We start from the raw sequence: 15,079 nt of genomic DNA, 5'->3' as shown, positions 1-15,079 counted from the left end.
TGCTATTTGCTAGTAGCAGTAGGTGCTTGGAGCTTTGGGTGGGCGCGGCAAGGTTGTCGCTCAGTGTCCCACTCTGCTGATGCCGAAATTTTAGAAAGCCGAGGGCAGAAGGAGAAAGCTCGTTAAGAGGAATACTGCTTAACCTTTTATCGGCTTTTGTGGTTGGCGTGAAGGTGTAAGTGCCTGCCTACAGACACATCAACAGGAGCCGCATTGACACTTGCCTTGGTCTACCTAAAGGGTCCCTAGACGGATGACAAGAGAATGAGAGAAGGCGAGACACATCTTGTTTGGGTAGCCCTCAAGCATGCATTTGTTTGAACCCGTTGCACGTAAGAGGAACGTTTAGCACACAGGCCAGCACACAACTGGCTCGTATCAGATTGGGCTTAGCATAGTTCTCTGCTGCAACTAAGAGCGTCAAAGCGCGCCAAACCCAACAACAGCGAATGCTTTACTAGGTCCTTAAGAAGCCTAGCCATTTTAGAAGAAGGTGTCGAAGTGTAGCTTTCCCGCGCGTAGACGCAGTAGACCAGTTGGATAAGGCCTCTGCAACTGCCCTTCCCTGGTCAGCCATCGCATTTTATGTGCTATTGCAGCCAGTGGCCCCTTTATGGAGGCCAAAGGCGCCTTAAAGGGGAGGAAACTCGCGGTGCGGAGGCGCGACTTGGGGGGTGATGGGCCGGGCTTTCGTGGATAGGGCTTTGCATCCGATTTAGAGGTTTGCCGTTTTTACCTTGCAGCTCTTTCGTCCCTTTCAATGCATTTTGCGCGCCAGGGCATGTGAGAAAGCCACAGCGAAACACGCAGACAGAATTCACCAGCCACCCCAGCCCCTTGCATGCATGCATGCATGCCGTGCCCTTAGGTCAGGGGGCTTGCCTGCTGCTTCCTTTTCTTTTTCGGCTTTGCGCGCCTCCGTTCTTCAGTTAAGAATTTTTTCTAGAGCCCTTTTTCATGTTGGGGCGCTAGCTGAGGGGCGAGATGATCTTCGTGGAAACACCTGGTTCCGCAGTGCTCATCAGCCGTGCGGTGTAGACTCGGCAGCCGAGGACGGTGCAGGTGACCGCGTGTTTTTACACCTAGTTTTTTGTTTTCGGAGCGCGGCGTACGGGGTGCTGTTGTGCACTCCTCGCAAAAAGCTCAATGAGTCATTCTGCGGGGGGGCACAGAGCAGGCGACCAAGACAGGGGCCGAGAGAGGGAGCGTCACCGAGAGCGAGGCGATAGAGAATACAGCAGAGAACGCTACTGGGATCGCGACAGAGATCGAGATCGACTCAGGGAAAGAGGTCGTGATCATTGGGTTAGCGACGGTCGGCACAGAGATTCTGATTGGTCTAGGCGACGGTGAGGCCCTCCCTCCTCTTCTCCTTATGGATACTCATGAGCTCGCTTCTTGCTAAGATTCCGTAGGGAGTGAAAGTAGCGCTTAGGGGGTGTCGGTTCGTACCTCCTTGGCAGTCTCTCCCTTGCGGCGACTCCTGCCCTTCAAGGGGGGCGCCTGCATGGCCTTGTGGCTGTCTCTAGCGTGCTTACCCAAGGGACTGTTCTTTCTTCGGTTTGTGCTTGCACTCCAGAGAGGCAAATCTTCCTGTCTTCCCCTCTGCCGCGCCGGAGGGGGAGCACACCGATACAGTCTAATCTGTGGCTTCGTGAAGCTCACTTGTTGTTCTTTGCTTGCTCACCTGTTGTTTTTGCGTGCTCTTTGTTCTTTGCTTGCTCACTTGTTGCTTTTTGCTTGCTCACTTGTTCTTTGCGTGCTCACTTGTTTTTTCTGTTTGCTCGCTCGCCGCGATCGCTCCCCAGCAGCGGTCTTCTCTGTTCAAGAGATCGGTGAACGGATACATGTTGCCTCGATAGACAGAGAGGGCAAGCGTGTGAGTGCGCGCAACTCTTTCTGTGCGTGTCAAATGGACGCGAGCTGTCTTGTGAAACTCTCGTGTGTGTGAGGGGGCTGGCGCTCTGCTGCCCCTCTCTGGGTGCCTGCTTTCAGGGACAGAGACACATACGAGTCTCACCATAGGGGAAGCAGGCGATGGGAAGACTCGCGGGGGCATAGCAGCCGGAGGCGTTCTCGCAGCGCTTCAAGGGAACGGAGGGAGTGGCAGGCGAAGCTTGCCGCAAGGCGTAGAGAGAGAGGCAGCAGCGAAGAGTCTGAGGGGAAGGGAGCGCTCGATGGGGCCAGCGCTGTAGATCCAAATCTGACGGAAGAGCAGCTCATGGAGAAACTGATGGGCTTCGGCGATTTTAGCTCTTCGAAGGGCAAGGAACACACGAGCACTGATGTATCGGGGGTAAGCAAGCGTTCGCGGCGGCGGTACAGACAGTACATGAACCGAAAAGGCGGCTTCAATAGGCCCCTATCGCCAGTCTTTTAGAGCTGAGAGCGTTCGTGCGGAGGGAGACTCGCCCGCGTGGACAGGGGGTGCTAGAAGACATCCTGGCTGGCCTTTTCTTGGTTTGGCGATTTGGAGCCTTCTTTGCGGCAGTCGTAACAGTGATAATAGTAGAGTTAGAAGTACTAGTATTATTGGTAGTAGTAGTAGTGGCAGGGGTCTTGGTAGGGCTCGTGAGAGGAAAAGTTCTCTTCTTGCAGTTGGGTGTAGGAGGCGCAGGAACGGGGGAGGCAGGGGGACGGGGTAGCTAGCCATGCTGCTGTCGGTAGGTGGTGGGCAGGTAGCCATCCATAGAGGGAAGACAGCGGATGCAAGGGGCAACGAGGAATGTGCAGTTAAGGAGGGGGGAGGTGTTTGCGCTTTCGGGCTGGTCAGGATGGCGGAGGGGGGTGGTTCGTTTCGGAAGCTGCACGATCCCTTCGCGGCGCTTTCCCTACACATACGCGTTTCTGCAGGGTGCTAGGTGTGGTGTCTGGCCGCTATGACACACAAACATATATATATTATATATATATATATATATATATATATATATATAGAGAGAGAGAGAGAGAGAGAGAGAGAGAGAGAGAGAGACAAAGAGAGAGAGAGACAAAGAGAGAGACAGAGACAAAGAGAGACAGAGCGCAGCAGCAGCAAAACACCAGTCTTTGAGCCAAGGCTAAGAATCCTGCAATCGAGTTGCCTGAGGTGCCGCAAGCGGCTCCTTAAAAACATCTTTGATCGGCAATGCGTCAAGGCCTTAAGAAGGGCACGCCTCCTGGACTCGTAGACCTTTCCACGATGAACACAACGGCCTACAAAGCTACCGTGCAGCCGCAGCCTTCTTTGGCATGTGAGCGGCTTTCACGGGGCCGTTTCTCCCCTCCCTTTGCCTTGAATCATTCAAGGGGAGGTGGGAGAAGGAGATAGGGTGTTCGGGGGCAGTGCCTCTAGATTGCAGACGGTCGGCAAGGCGGGTGGGGGTGCCCCGTGTGAGTGCCTCAGCCTCTATACGCATGGAGGGTGTGTGTACGGACAGAGGAGACAGTCGTCTCAGTTTGTGGTCCCTCTGGGTGTATACGGCTAGAGGGGGCATCACACAGGGGGTTTTCTTGCTGCGCAAGGAAGAGAGCACGTCTACAACAGCTACAAGGACGTAGCTAAAAGGTGCCGTTCTCGTGCTCGCTTGCCGCCTCCCCGCTGGGGGCTGCTGAACCCCAGTACTTCGTTTGGGAAGGTCGGATGCCCAGAGCATGGTAACTGGCTGGCTAGCTAGCTAGGGAGTAGTCAGTCGGCCGTCTGGGTGGTGAGTAGCCGGCTAGGTAGCTAGCTGGGGAGTAGTCAGTCGGCCGTCTGGGTGGTGAGTAGCCGGCTAGGTAGCTAGTTGGGGAGTAGTCAGTCGGCCGTCTGGGTGGTAGGTAGCTAGCTATCTAGGGCGCGAGTGAGAAGCAGCGCGAGAAGCAAGTTGGCTTGCTGCAGCCTCCAACAGAGAAGTACGAAGTTACCGAGGAAGTCTGTGTTGGGCCCTATGAGCTCGTGCCGCTATGCAGCAGCGCGTGTTTAGTATCGAGGATAGAGCAGCGCAGTTCTTTCGAGAAAGGCCCTCACGTGGTCCTCGTTTCGCTCAACTGGTTGACTTTTCCCGCGAGTGTGCTGCCTTTGATGCCTCCAGTTTAATGCGGCATTTTGCGCGGCGCGCTACGATGATTCTCTCACCTCATGCCTGCGGCCTTGCCTGCACAATGAAGAGCCCGGCCTTGGTGAAGACACCCTCCACATCCTGCAAAGAAAGAGGACACACACATACACACACACACACACGCACTGCTATACAGCCACCCTCCCCCCCATCCATGCAGACCGCCTCCGCGCGCGCGAGAGGATTTATTGCTTTCTTGTAAGCGAGACAGGCTGCCCCCTGCAAAAAATTCCAGGCCCGTCCTGCATCATTGCCGCGCTTCAAGAGACCTCCACTCCTACTTTTGTGCCTGACGCTGACTGCTTTCTGTGCTGCTCGCACTGCCAGCGAGGACAATACGGATGCAGCAAACAGCGCCGCGAAGGACGCACCGTTGTCTCCATACGACGACTGCTGTCACTACGTCTTAAATTCTCTTTGCACTGCCCTTATCAGCCCCTGCACCCAGGTATCCCTCCTCCCCCGTCCACTCTGCCACCTTCTGTTTGTTTCTGCACGAACCTGCGGTTCCCCGAGCGCAACTGCAACTGCAGCAATTTGTTTTGCCGCTTGAGCGCGCAGTTCCCGAGAGGCAAAAGGGTCAGCTGTCTGGTCATACACCTTCACCCGCAAGAGCTTTTCAGGCTCTAGGGTAGGTGTGGCGGGTGCAACACTTCCGTTGTCGCGTACTGCGCAGAAGAATCACAGCGCACCACATCCCGCGGCTAGCTAGCTGCCAGGGGTACGGGTGTAGCTAGCCGAGGAAAGGAAAAAGAAAAGAGCAAGGAGATGCGGAAGGCGAGCGGACGAAACCCCATGATCAGAGGAACACCCCAGAGGGCACGCAGCAGCAAACCCGAGTTGTACATACACCCCACACACAACATGGAGCTCGGGGAAAAAAACACCGGTCAACAACAAACACTGCAAAGAAAGGCAGACAAACGGAAATTCAAGGATTGGAAAGCGCTCGAGCTGCGCGAAATATAATAAGGGGCGGTTTAAGAGGATATAATCGCGATCCGGAGAGGCAGGCGGCTATTAGGCACTCACGCGTCATGTAGCTCTTGCTCCGAGGTATAACGGGCATTATTACGTTTGAGAAACTGCACGCGGAAAGCAGTTTGTACGCCCCTGCAAAGTCAAAGCCGAAAAACAACACAGCAGCAATCAAAGATTCCCATTCAAGTTCGCATCCATAAAAACACCGCGCTCAAAGTGCGCCACCGAGCTATCACTGGCAAAAGACTAACCATGCCCGCAGCACAAGAACAAACACATACACCTATACATAATACATATACATACAAGTATACATAGGTATATTATATACATAGATACAAGACACACAGACACAGACACACACAGACACAGACACACAGACACACACACACACACAAACACACACAGACACACACACACAACACATACATACATACATACATACATACATACATACACCCACACGTACAGATATACACACATACGGATATACACATACATACACACACATACATAAACACCACACAGACATACACACGTACAGATAGAGTATACAGAAACACATCCCGAGGCAACAAGCATGTACCGCGAGAAGCGTGTTGTGTGCTGCGTATGTGGATACATAGGCGCTGTGGCTCTCTGTAGCAGTGCAGCAATTGAATAAACGCTTGAACATAGCTGCGATTTTGCAGATGCATGCGATCATACATCGCAACTGGGCCCTGTGGAGGGGGGAACACTTACCTGTTTCCCTATCCACCAGCATTCTGTAGGCAGAGCCTCGCATGCGCGCACTGGCGAGTATCTCTCCAAGTCCAGGTGCAAGCTCTGCATACACTTCAGGTGTCTGGGGCTGGGTGTCTTGCGTTGAGGCCTCTGTAAAGTCGCTATCGCTACTTGCTGGATGTCGATCGATGCCTCCTGTGTGCAAGATGAAGCTCAGCTCCGGCACAAGCAACTCCTGGAAGAGCACCGCCATGCAGGCTTCCCGCTGAGAGCAGTCCGAATACTCAAAGTCAGTCGGCAGCAGCAGAATTTCAAAGAGCGACAGTCAATGCGCGCATGCACGCGGTTGCACCCATACTCACACATACATATGCATATATATATATACATGCATGTACACACATACACTCATACAAACATACACCACACAAGCATACATAACATGACAAGTAGGCCTTGGAAATGTTTCAAGACTGCGGAACGATCGCACAGCACGCAGAGAGAGCCACCCTTCAGCCTGCCCTCTCTGCTTCACGATAAACACACAGAGAGAGCACCGCCGAGGGAGAGAGAGAGAGAGAGAGGGAGAGACAGAGACAGACAGAGAGACACAGAGACAGAGACAGACAGAGAGAGAGACAGAGACAGACAGGAGCATGTGAGCGTTCTAGGTGTTGAAAGAACCGCAGGAATGTCACTGCCTTAGCGCTAAAAAGTTGCCTTGCTTCCTCCAAAAGAAGCAGCTTCTGAGGGCGCTGTCCACAAGAAAACTACCTGTGGAATGTTCGCAACTTTGCGCGCGAGCACTGCACGCCGAGAGAAAAGAGATGCCCATACAGTGCAGACGGCAGATTGTATGGCCGTTACATCGCAAACCGGAACGTTGCACACGGACTCGTACAGGCCTGCAGCAGACATCCCTGAGGATTCATACACATGCACATGCATACATATATATATATATGCATGTATGTGTATATATCCATGTATGTATACATATGTACATGTACATGTATGTATATATATTCATGTGTACATACATGCATACGCACATGCATGTACATATATATGGATGTATATATATAATATATCCACGTATATATCCATATATATATACATATACAGAGGAGTGAGAGGCACAAGGGGGGGGGGGAGGAGAGTGCGAAGCAGTTTGTACAGAAAGGCAGCGACGTGTGCTGCAGGGAAAGCGACGGAAAAGCGCAGTGCTTTAGGCAGCTCCTGATGGCTCCCTTCACCCCCCTTTCCCCCCTCGCGTTCACTTGCAGGTAACTTGAACGGCGGCAAAAGGCATGCACAAATCGCCAGAAAACGCCTCTCTCGCCAAGGGAGTCAGCATGCCCTGTTTATGAGGGATAAAGAAGAGGTTCTCTGGCGTATATGACGCAGAAGGCACGATAGCCACCATCCGTAAAAAGGAGAAAGCGCAAGGCAGCCGCTAGCAAGCCGCCGCGCGCGTTGGGCTGTATACGACGTGCGTGGAGTGGAAATTCATTCAAAATCTGAAACTGCTCGAGAGCGCATGCAACCGTGAGGCACCTCTGCCTGCTAAATCGCCACAACGCCACACAGCCTTACCGGCCAGGTCCTCCACGTTGGCAGAAGAACGGAGGCAGAGGCGTGCCTTGGGACCAAAGAAAAGTTTAACTGTTTGGTGAACGCCGTTGGGTAGCGGCAGTGTGAGGATGAGCTGCTGCATGCGACTGCACAGCTTTTCGAGTTCCTCAGCCTGAGATGTCGCGAATCCGAAGAAACCATAAGCCACACACCGCGGAGCTTGCATGCAAAGGCTTTCCACAGAGCTTTTTTCTTCCCAAACGCAGAAGTGCGCACGCAGGCATGCATGCAGAACACCCCCAAATCACACACCGCCAAGCACCTCCTATAGACACAGCAGCGACGCGACAGCAGGACGGACGTCGAAATCGGCAGCATCGAGCTCCTTGAGCAGCGCATGAAACGCTTCATGATGGCCTTCCGCATGCAAAGCCCATTCCATGGAGCCGAATGGAAGACAGAGACACCTGGAAAAAAACCGCATGACCATCGGAGAAGACAGAGCAGACGTGATCCATGGCAAACCTACATGCGAAAGATTGCTTTCCACCCACATGAGCAGCACCAAAAGACGCAGTGTCGTCAGCGGCTAGCTAGCTAGCTCTCCTGCCGCTTTCACGCTGTCTCCTGACTTATTGCATGCTTCAAAAAGCCGCTTGCACAGCCTTCCCTTACAACTCCAGAGCAGAACCTGCCACTCCCCCTGTCTCCCCGCCAAGAGCAGCCCGACACCTACTTAGGAGCTCTAAAGACAGGTTCTTCGTCTTTTTGAAGTGCTGCATCTGCTGCCGCCTCTAAGCGCGCGCAAGTTGCAGCCTTTGCACCGCAGCTAGCCAACTTTATGCGTTCAGACGGAAGCAGCTGCGGTGGCTGCGAGGACGACTCAACGTATCGGGCCGCCTGTACGAGCGATCCGAATGCAAACGAGCCGCTTCTAATGGCAAAGGTAACAAGATACACACACACATATAGAATATATATATGTAGAGAGGTATATGAATATTGAGGGGTCTATGAATATTTAGAGGTGTGTGAATATTTAGAGGTATGTAGATACTTAGAGGCATATGAATATTTAGAGGTGTGTAAATATTTAGGGGTATATATATACACATGCCTATACATAGATACATGTATATATGTATATATACATAGACATATATCTATACATACACCTATACATATACTACCTATACATATACCTGTACGTATACACGCATACACATACACACCTATACACATGACTACAGGCGAGAATCGGCAGCAGATACCACCACTAGAAATCAATCATCTGAGCTGATAAGGTCAAGTGCCATAATGTGCCGAATGGGCGCCTACACAGCGACGGACGCTGGTCGTGTTTTTTTTGCTCATTTGTCAGCGCATGCCGTGCATATATATATATATATATATGCATATATCTCTGAAGAAATGCAACGTCTAAGTGGAATCGAAATGCTCTAGACAACCACGCAAAACAGGAGCCGATGCAAGAGACGAGCAGACAGACGTGGAGACGCGAGGCAACGGCCTAGCATTTTTTACGCGCCATAGCAGAGTGTCTGTCCAGTGAGCCTTACCTGGCAAAGGGGGCTACTACAACCTCCTCGTCTTCGCTACTACGTTTCTGCCAAAGCCTAGCCTTGCGCTGTTCCTCTACAGCCGTCGCTGCGTCTGCAGCTTCAAGCGTTCGGCAGCTGAAGCTCTCCGGAAACGCAGCCACTTCCACCCACTGGCCGTCCAGAGCACAGAAGAAGTCAAAGGCAGTCGAGTCTTGGCAAGCAACGAAAGGAAGCCGCTGCTGCCGAGCTCGCACACCTAAAGCCGCATGACGAGGAGGCGAATACACAAATGCACACACAAATACACAAAAATACACAGACTATATACAAATACACATAATGCACACAAACACACACAAATGTACATAATGCACATAATACAAACAAATACACATAATACACACAAGTACACATAATACACACAGATACACATACAAATACGCAATTATACACATACAAATACGCAATTATACACATAAATACACATAATACACATAGATACACATAATACACACATACTACACACCAATACACACATACTACACACAAATACACATAAAACACACAAATACACATAAAACGCACAAATACACATTCAGCATACATACAAAAGCACACACGCGTCAGAACCCTTTATGTGGCTTTTTGAGGGCGTCTCACATCTACATTTAGACACTTTCCCCTTCACGAGAGGCACAAGAAAGGAAGAAACATGCTTAGCCTAAGGGACCACCAAGCGCCTTCCACAGCATCAAAGCAACGCAGAGATGCCACAACACAACAGGAAACACTTCCCGTGGAGGCCAAAGCAACGCCTTCTGCACCTTGCTCTCATTATATCTATATGTATATACATACATCCATTGCTATCTTTCTCACGAGATACATACATACATCCATTGCTATCTTTCTCACGAGATACATGCATACATCCATTGCTATCTTTCCCACAAAACACATACATACATCCATTGCTATCTTTCCCACGAAACACATGCATACACCCATTGCTATCTTTCCCACGAAACACATGCATACACCCATTACTCTCTTTCTCACGAACACACACATATATCCGCTGCTATCTTTCTCTCTCTATCTCCCAAAAGACAGCAGAAGAAGGAAGAGGGGCGCATGCACCATTGTGCATGCGTAAGAGAGAGAGTACGAGCTCGAGTTTCCTACAAGACGACTGACTGCATCTATGACATGCGTTTTTGCACCACCCCTAGATGCACAAACTCAAGAGGTCCCCGAACACACATGCCACAGACCCTCCCCTTGTCGCGCTTTCAGGCTTTTTCGATGAAATCGTCTCGACTTTTCGAGCGAAACAGACGTAGTGGCAGCCGTACCTAGATGGCTAAGAATGGGAATGTCGTGGCCAATCACAACTCCTGCAGCGCAGGTTCCTCCGCAGTCAATGCCAGCCACCTCTTCATCTCCAGATGCAGTCCTTGCGCAAACAAGAAGCGGCTTGTATGGTGCATCTTCTGAGGTGTTTGCTTTCGAGCAGTTCGACGTTCGTTGGCTGGTGTTGAGGAGCAGTGCCGAGGCAGCAGCGCTGAGAGTCTCGAAGACGGCGACGGAGCCAACGAAGCAGCCCGCGACGAGCACGTCATACGGCTGCTGATGGAGATGCTGCCTCAGACTGCGCAGCAAAACGTGGGAAACCTTGGAAAGCTGGAAGACGACATTGCTGCGAATCCTGCCTTCAGCATAAACGGCTCGGTACAGCGGATCAACGCCTAACAAGCCTCCCAAAAGCTCGACTCTGTGCGCGAAAACGGCAAGCAACACATCCGTGATGTCTTGACAGAGGCGTCTCGTTCGATCCACCGTGGCTTTCAGCAGCAACAAGGCCTCGTCATCCTCCAAGTCGCCTCGCGCGTGACTCTGCAGCTCCTAAGGCACGTCAACAAAACAAAAAAATGCTTCGCACCAATTCAGGAAGCAGCGCACACCTCAAAAAGTGGGGGCAGAAGGGGAAGAAGGACTCTCAAGACAGATAAGAGTGAGAAAGATATACGCATACGTATATATATAGATAGATAGATAGTTTTTAGATATATATGTATAGATAAATAGAGTGAGAAAGAGATACATGCATATACATATATATATATATATGTAGACAGTCAGCTAGAGAAATAGAGATGGATAGAGATGAATAGAGAGACAGACGAAAAGGTCAGTCCCCCGGATTCCTTTAAACACTGGCTCTACATCACCAAGGCAACAAAAGTAAGCGTTCACAACAGCCACCGCTGATGTGGCAGCCATGACGAGAGAATGAGCGCCTCTCTTGTAGTGCGCTTTCCACACGAACTCCCCGATGCAGCGGCAACAAGAAATCGTCTCGTGACACATACATCCACCAGCCAGAAGTGACCCCCCGTAGATGTGGCGTAGCCAGCCGCAACTCCTCAAACATACAACCACTAGAAAAATAGAATACGACAGTCTGCGATCGCAGTAGCTGGACGTACTCGTTGAATAGCGCGACATTCTTCTGCTCTGACACCCGAGGCTTCAATGTTGCGTGCCCCCAAATACAGCGCCTGAGCACAAGACAAAGTGTGGAATCGCACATACATAAATCTGCATACATAATTCCATACATTAACACAAATACACACACACATATATGTATACGCTGAAAACCCCTTCACCTTCCAACAAATTCTCTGCACTTGACAAAGTACATGCGGCTTTGGAGGCTTCGAAGGATTGCCTCAGCTCGCAACCTCCCTCCCCTAACACAAGGTCAGAGCAGCACTGCACCTCGTCCTACAGCAAGAGAGAGATAAAGAGAGCGAGCGTGGCACCAGTGCAGCACGAAAAGACAGCAACTCTGGCAGGCAATTACCGAGAAGGAGGAACAGAGAGACACGAAAAAAAAAAAAAAAAAGGTTACGAGAGAACTTCTTCCCCCTCCCCATACACACACAGAGAGATATGTGTATTTATAAAAGACAGAAATACGGTAGATACAGTCCCGATTTCTCCACCAGCATACTACAGAAGGCCACCAGATAGATTCTGAACCTCCACGCAGAAAGTCGCCGGAGATAAAAATGCGACACAGTCCAGCTCTCTCTCTCTTCTTCCCTCTCTCCATTTTTCTTCCTTTTCCCCCTCCCCACCGCCTCCCGCACATACATGTATTTACATATATATGTATTTATACTGTAAGTTTTTTTGAACGCACTTCTATAGCATCGGTCCATCGAAAGCCTGTCTCTTGTTCCTCGAAGGAATTCACCAAGCGACTCAGCAAGACGAATGCTGCATCTTCGAGTTGTAACTCAGCCATCCGCCTGGACCGTAAGCGCATGCACAGAGGGCAGCAGGCGCGTGTAGCACCACCCAATACACGCATATGCATATATACATACACATACATACATATACACACACACACACACATGCTGGCAGCGCACCGTATTTTTAGCGGCCACGCTTTCTGGCGTTAAAGCTTTCCTCAAGAATGCAGCAGAAAGGGTCTCTTGAAGCAAGGCGCAAGTATTTATGGCACAGAAGAGAGCGTTAGGCTGCTGATAGTTGTCTCTCTCTCTGTCTGTCTGTCTCTCTCTCTCTCTCTGTCTGTCTCTCTCTGTCTGTCTGTCTCTCTCTCTCTGGATGCCCTCGTGCAAGCAACAACAGTGTCTCACTCACTTGTTTTGTGTGTGTTGCATTTCTCCCTCGGGAACCTGCCCGGCATCTCTGAGCTGGAGCGTAAGAACAATGCGGAGATCCGTTGCGAGCCCTAAGGTGAGCAGGAGTTTTGTTGGAGATGCGCCTGGAGCATCGCTTCGTGCTTTAGCGTCCAGATACCTGTCAATCGCTTCTGCAGTGCGAGGAGACTCCCCTGCCCGCAGCTCCCGCAGTCTCTGACAGAGATCGGCTTGATTGAAGAAGGCGCACAGTTCCCCGTAGAAAGTCTCCAGCTCCGAGACGAATCCCACGGAGTAGCGACTCCTGTCTGCTTGGATCCGCTGCAAAAGATTGCGCGTTGTTTCCAAATCTTCGGGGCCTGCGCAGCGGTGCAACTTGTTTTGAATCGTGTGTTTGATCTCGTTCTTCAAATCCATCGGAATGTCGTCCCTATGCGCAATGTTGCGGATGCGGGTAAGAGGCTGCGCGGCTCGAAAGGCATCCGCGAAAGAAGGCAACGCCGGCGGGATGGACCGAATGACTAGCCGGAGAGCTGAAGCGAGATCGTCTCCTCGTGAGCCTACTGCCTGCAGCAGCAGCTCCAGGTGTACAGACACGTCTCTCGACAGATTCGCATGCCGATTGGGCCTGAAATGGCGGCCGTCCTCTTGGCAGCTAACGGCTCCTTGGCGCACAAACTCGGTGTAGATTCCCGCATAACACAAGGCGTCGATTGCAGCGACGAGCTGCTCGGGGGAGGCTCTCGCGAGGCTTATTCCGTCGCCTGCCGCTGCAACAGTGCGCTTCACCAACTCCAACTTTGCCCCCCAAGAAGGCGCAGAGGCGTTGCCTTCAGCGAGCGCCTTCAGAGCTCTGCTCGTGCCGGAAGGCGAGGAGGCAGCAGGGGGCCCCCCTGGGCCCAACAGCTGCGTGCAACTGGGGGAGGGGGGCCCCTCGGGGGCGGCGCACAGGGAAGAGGGGCCCCCCCCTCCCCCGGATACGGATTGCGGCGAAAGATCGACTCCCGAAGCAAGACGCTTCAAAGACGAGGAAAAGGACTCCCTGCTCCTGCCCATCCACGTTGCCTCGTGTTGCTGCTGCTGCTGCTGTGTCTTGGCAGGTGCTGGAGACGACGGCGCCAGGGGAATTTCTTCATGCGCCTCCTCCCCAAAGGAAGCCCTGTAACGCACTCCCGAAGAGAAGCCTCTCTGCAGCAAGCGTCTGTTGCACGGCAGCTGCTCCCAGATGACTGCCGACCCCTCGAGGTCGCCCACCAGGAATTTGAACTCCACGGGAGCATCGGGGGCCCCCTGGGGGCCCCCCCTTCCCGCGGGTTCGCTGAGCCACACATCTCCAGACGACCAGACGGGGAAGGAGGACGCAGAGGTCTGCAGCTTGACGGCGCGACTGACATCCCACGCGCCGAGCTGGCTAGCCGAACCCACGACAGCTAGCCACTGCCCCGGAACCGTCCAGCCGCAGCGGCACTCGAACACCACCAGCATCCGTCCTACCATGATGCAAGAGAGGAGGCAAATCGACCGCTCGGGGAGACGCGCACAGAGAGGAGCAGCGCGCACTGGGGGTTAGCTGCTCTGCAAAGAAGCGGGAATGACACTGTGGGGATGATGTGAAAAAATGCAAAGACGGCTAGCGATTTCTGACACTGCACCTACTGCTGCTGCTGCGCCCCTCGAAAGCGTCGGCATCAGATGCTGCCGCCGAAGGAAGGAGCCTGAGCAAAGGGGAGGAGGGTTGTCGTGGCGGATCGACGACAACAGATCGGAAAGCGAGGAAAAAAGCGCCGGAAGTCTCGCTGGCGGTCAAAGCCAGTGGCGCACCAGAGTTCCCGAAGGCCAGACGTCTCAGGATGAGATGTCTTCATATATTCATGCGCTATTTAGAGCTGCAAAGCAGCAGCAGTGTGCCTGGGGGGCCCCCAAAACAGAGGAGCAGCACCAAGGGGCCCTCCGACAGGCACGCAGGGCCCCGCCACACAAAAGGTTCTCGTGCAGCGTAAGGAATCGCAGAAAGAGTGAAAACAGTCGTTCCTGATTCAATACGACTCAAGAGGCGAAAACGAGGTTCAGCGCTGCGATGTGTGTCTGGGGCGTCTCTACAGCTGCGGCGCTTGTCGGTTCTGTGGCCTACAGGGAGCACGACCAGAGGATTTCGAGAGGCCTGTAGCCTGCGAAGCGTGAGAAATCTCGAATTTATCGCGACTTGCACACGAAAGCAGAAGGAGGAAGGACTAGCAACTTGGTCTGCCGGCGGCAGCTAAAGCCCCAGACTCTGCTCTCTGTCACACAACATGTGTGGAAGGAAGGCCGTTGCGCTCCTAGCGCTGTCGCCATAGTCGAGCAGCACAACTTTCTTTCTATTCCAAGCGCCGGTACCTCATTGGGCAACCATGCATCGGAGAAATTCACGCGCTGGGAACCTTTGTATGCCGCTCTCCCGATCATTTATGCTCGGCACAAGATCCCGTGACGTGCCGAG

General features: G+C 52.4%; 1 protein-coding gene across 1 annotated transcript; it reads right to left on the bottom strand.

Moving 5' to 3' along the window:
• Nucleotides 1–4,097: 4,097 nt before the first annotated feature.
• Nucleotides 4,098–14,085, bottom strand: LOC34621104 (phosphoglucan, water dikinase, chloroplastic). Its single transcript, XM_022734329.2, has 13 exons — nucleotides 12,602–14,085; nucleotides 12,135–12,243; nucleotides 11,413–11,484; nucleotides 10,279–10,828; nucleotides 8,942–9,179; nucleotides 8,098–8,295; nucleotides 7,723–7,828; nucleotides 7,383–7,533; nucleotides 6,561–6,706; nucleotides 5,805–6,051; nucleotides 5,112–5,192; nucleotides 4,581–4,747; nucleotides 4,098–4,160 (listed from the first exon to the last, which is right to left on the bottom strand). The coding sequence occupies exons 1-13, from the start codon at nucleotides 14,083–14,085 to the stop codon at nucleotides 4,098–4,100; spliced, it is 3,612 nt and encodes a 1,203-aa protein (XP_022586794.2).
• Between the last annotated feature and the right edge of the window lie 994 nt (nucleotides 14,086–15,079).

The sequence above is a fragment of the Cyclospora cayetanensis genome, unplaced genomic scaffold (genome assembly GCF_002999335.1).
Source record: "Cyclospora cayetanensis isolate NF1_C8 unplaced genomic scaffold, CcayRef3 CcayRef3_contig_191, whole genome shotgun sequence".
Lineage (NCBI taxonomy): Eukaryota > Apicomplexa > Conoidasida > Eucoccidiorida > Eimeriidae > Cyclospora > Cyclospora cayetanensis.
The sequence above is the reverse complement of the archived record's forward strand: the minus strand, read 5'-3'. Positions and strand labels throughout refer to the sequence as shown.

What these genes read in the sequence shown, in the direction of transcription:
- LOC34621104 (XM_022734329.2), bottom strand. Translation starts at nt 14,085, where the DNA reads ATGCTGGTGGTGTTCGAGTGCCGCTGCGGCTGGACGGTTCCGGGGCAG. An exon ending in AATGTCGCGCTATTCAACGA is followed by an intron (nt 10,829 to 11,412) that starts GTACGTCCAGCT and finishes GACGTGCCTTAG; the next exon opens with GAGCTGCAGAGTCACGCGCG. An exon ending in CAACGTGGAGGACCTGGCCG is followed by an intron (nt 6,707 to 7,382) that starts GTAAGGCTGTGT and finishes ATGAATCCTCAG; the next exon opens with GGATGTCTGCTGCAGGCCTG.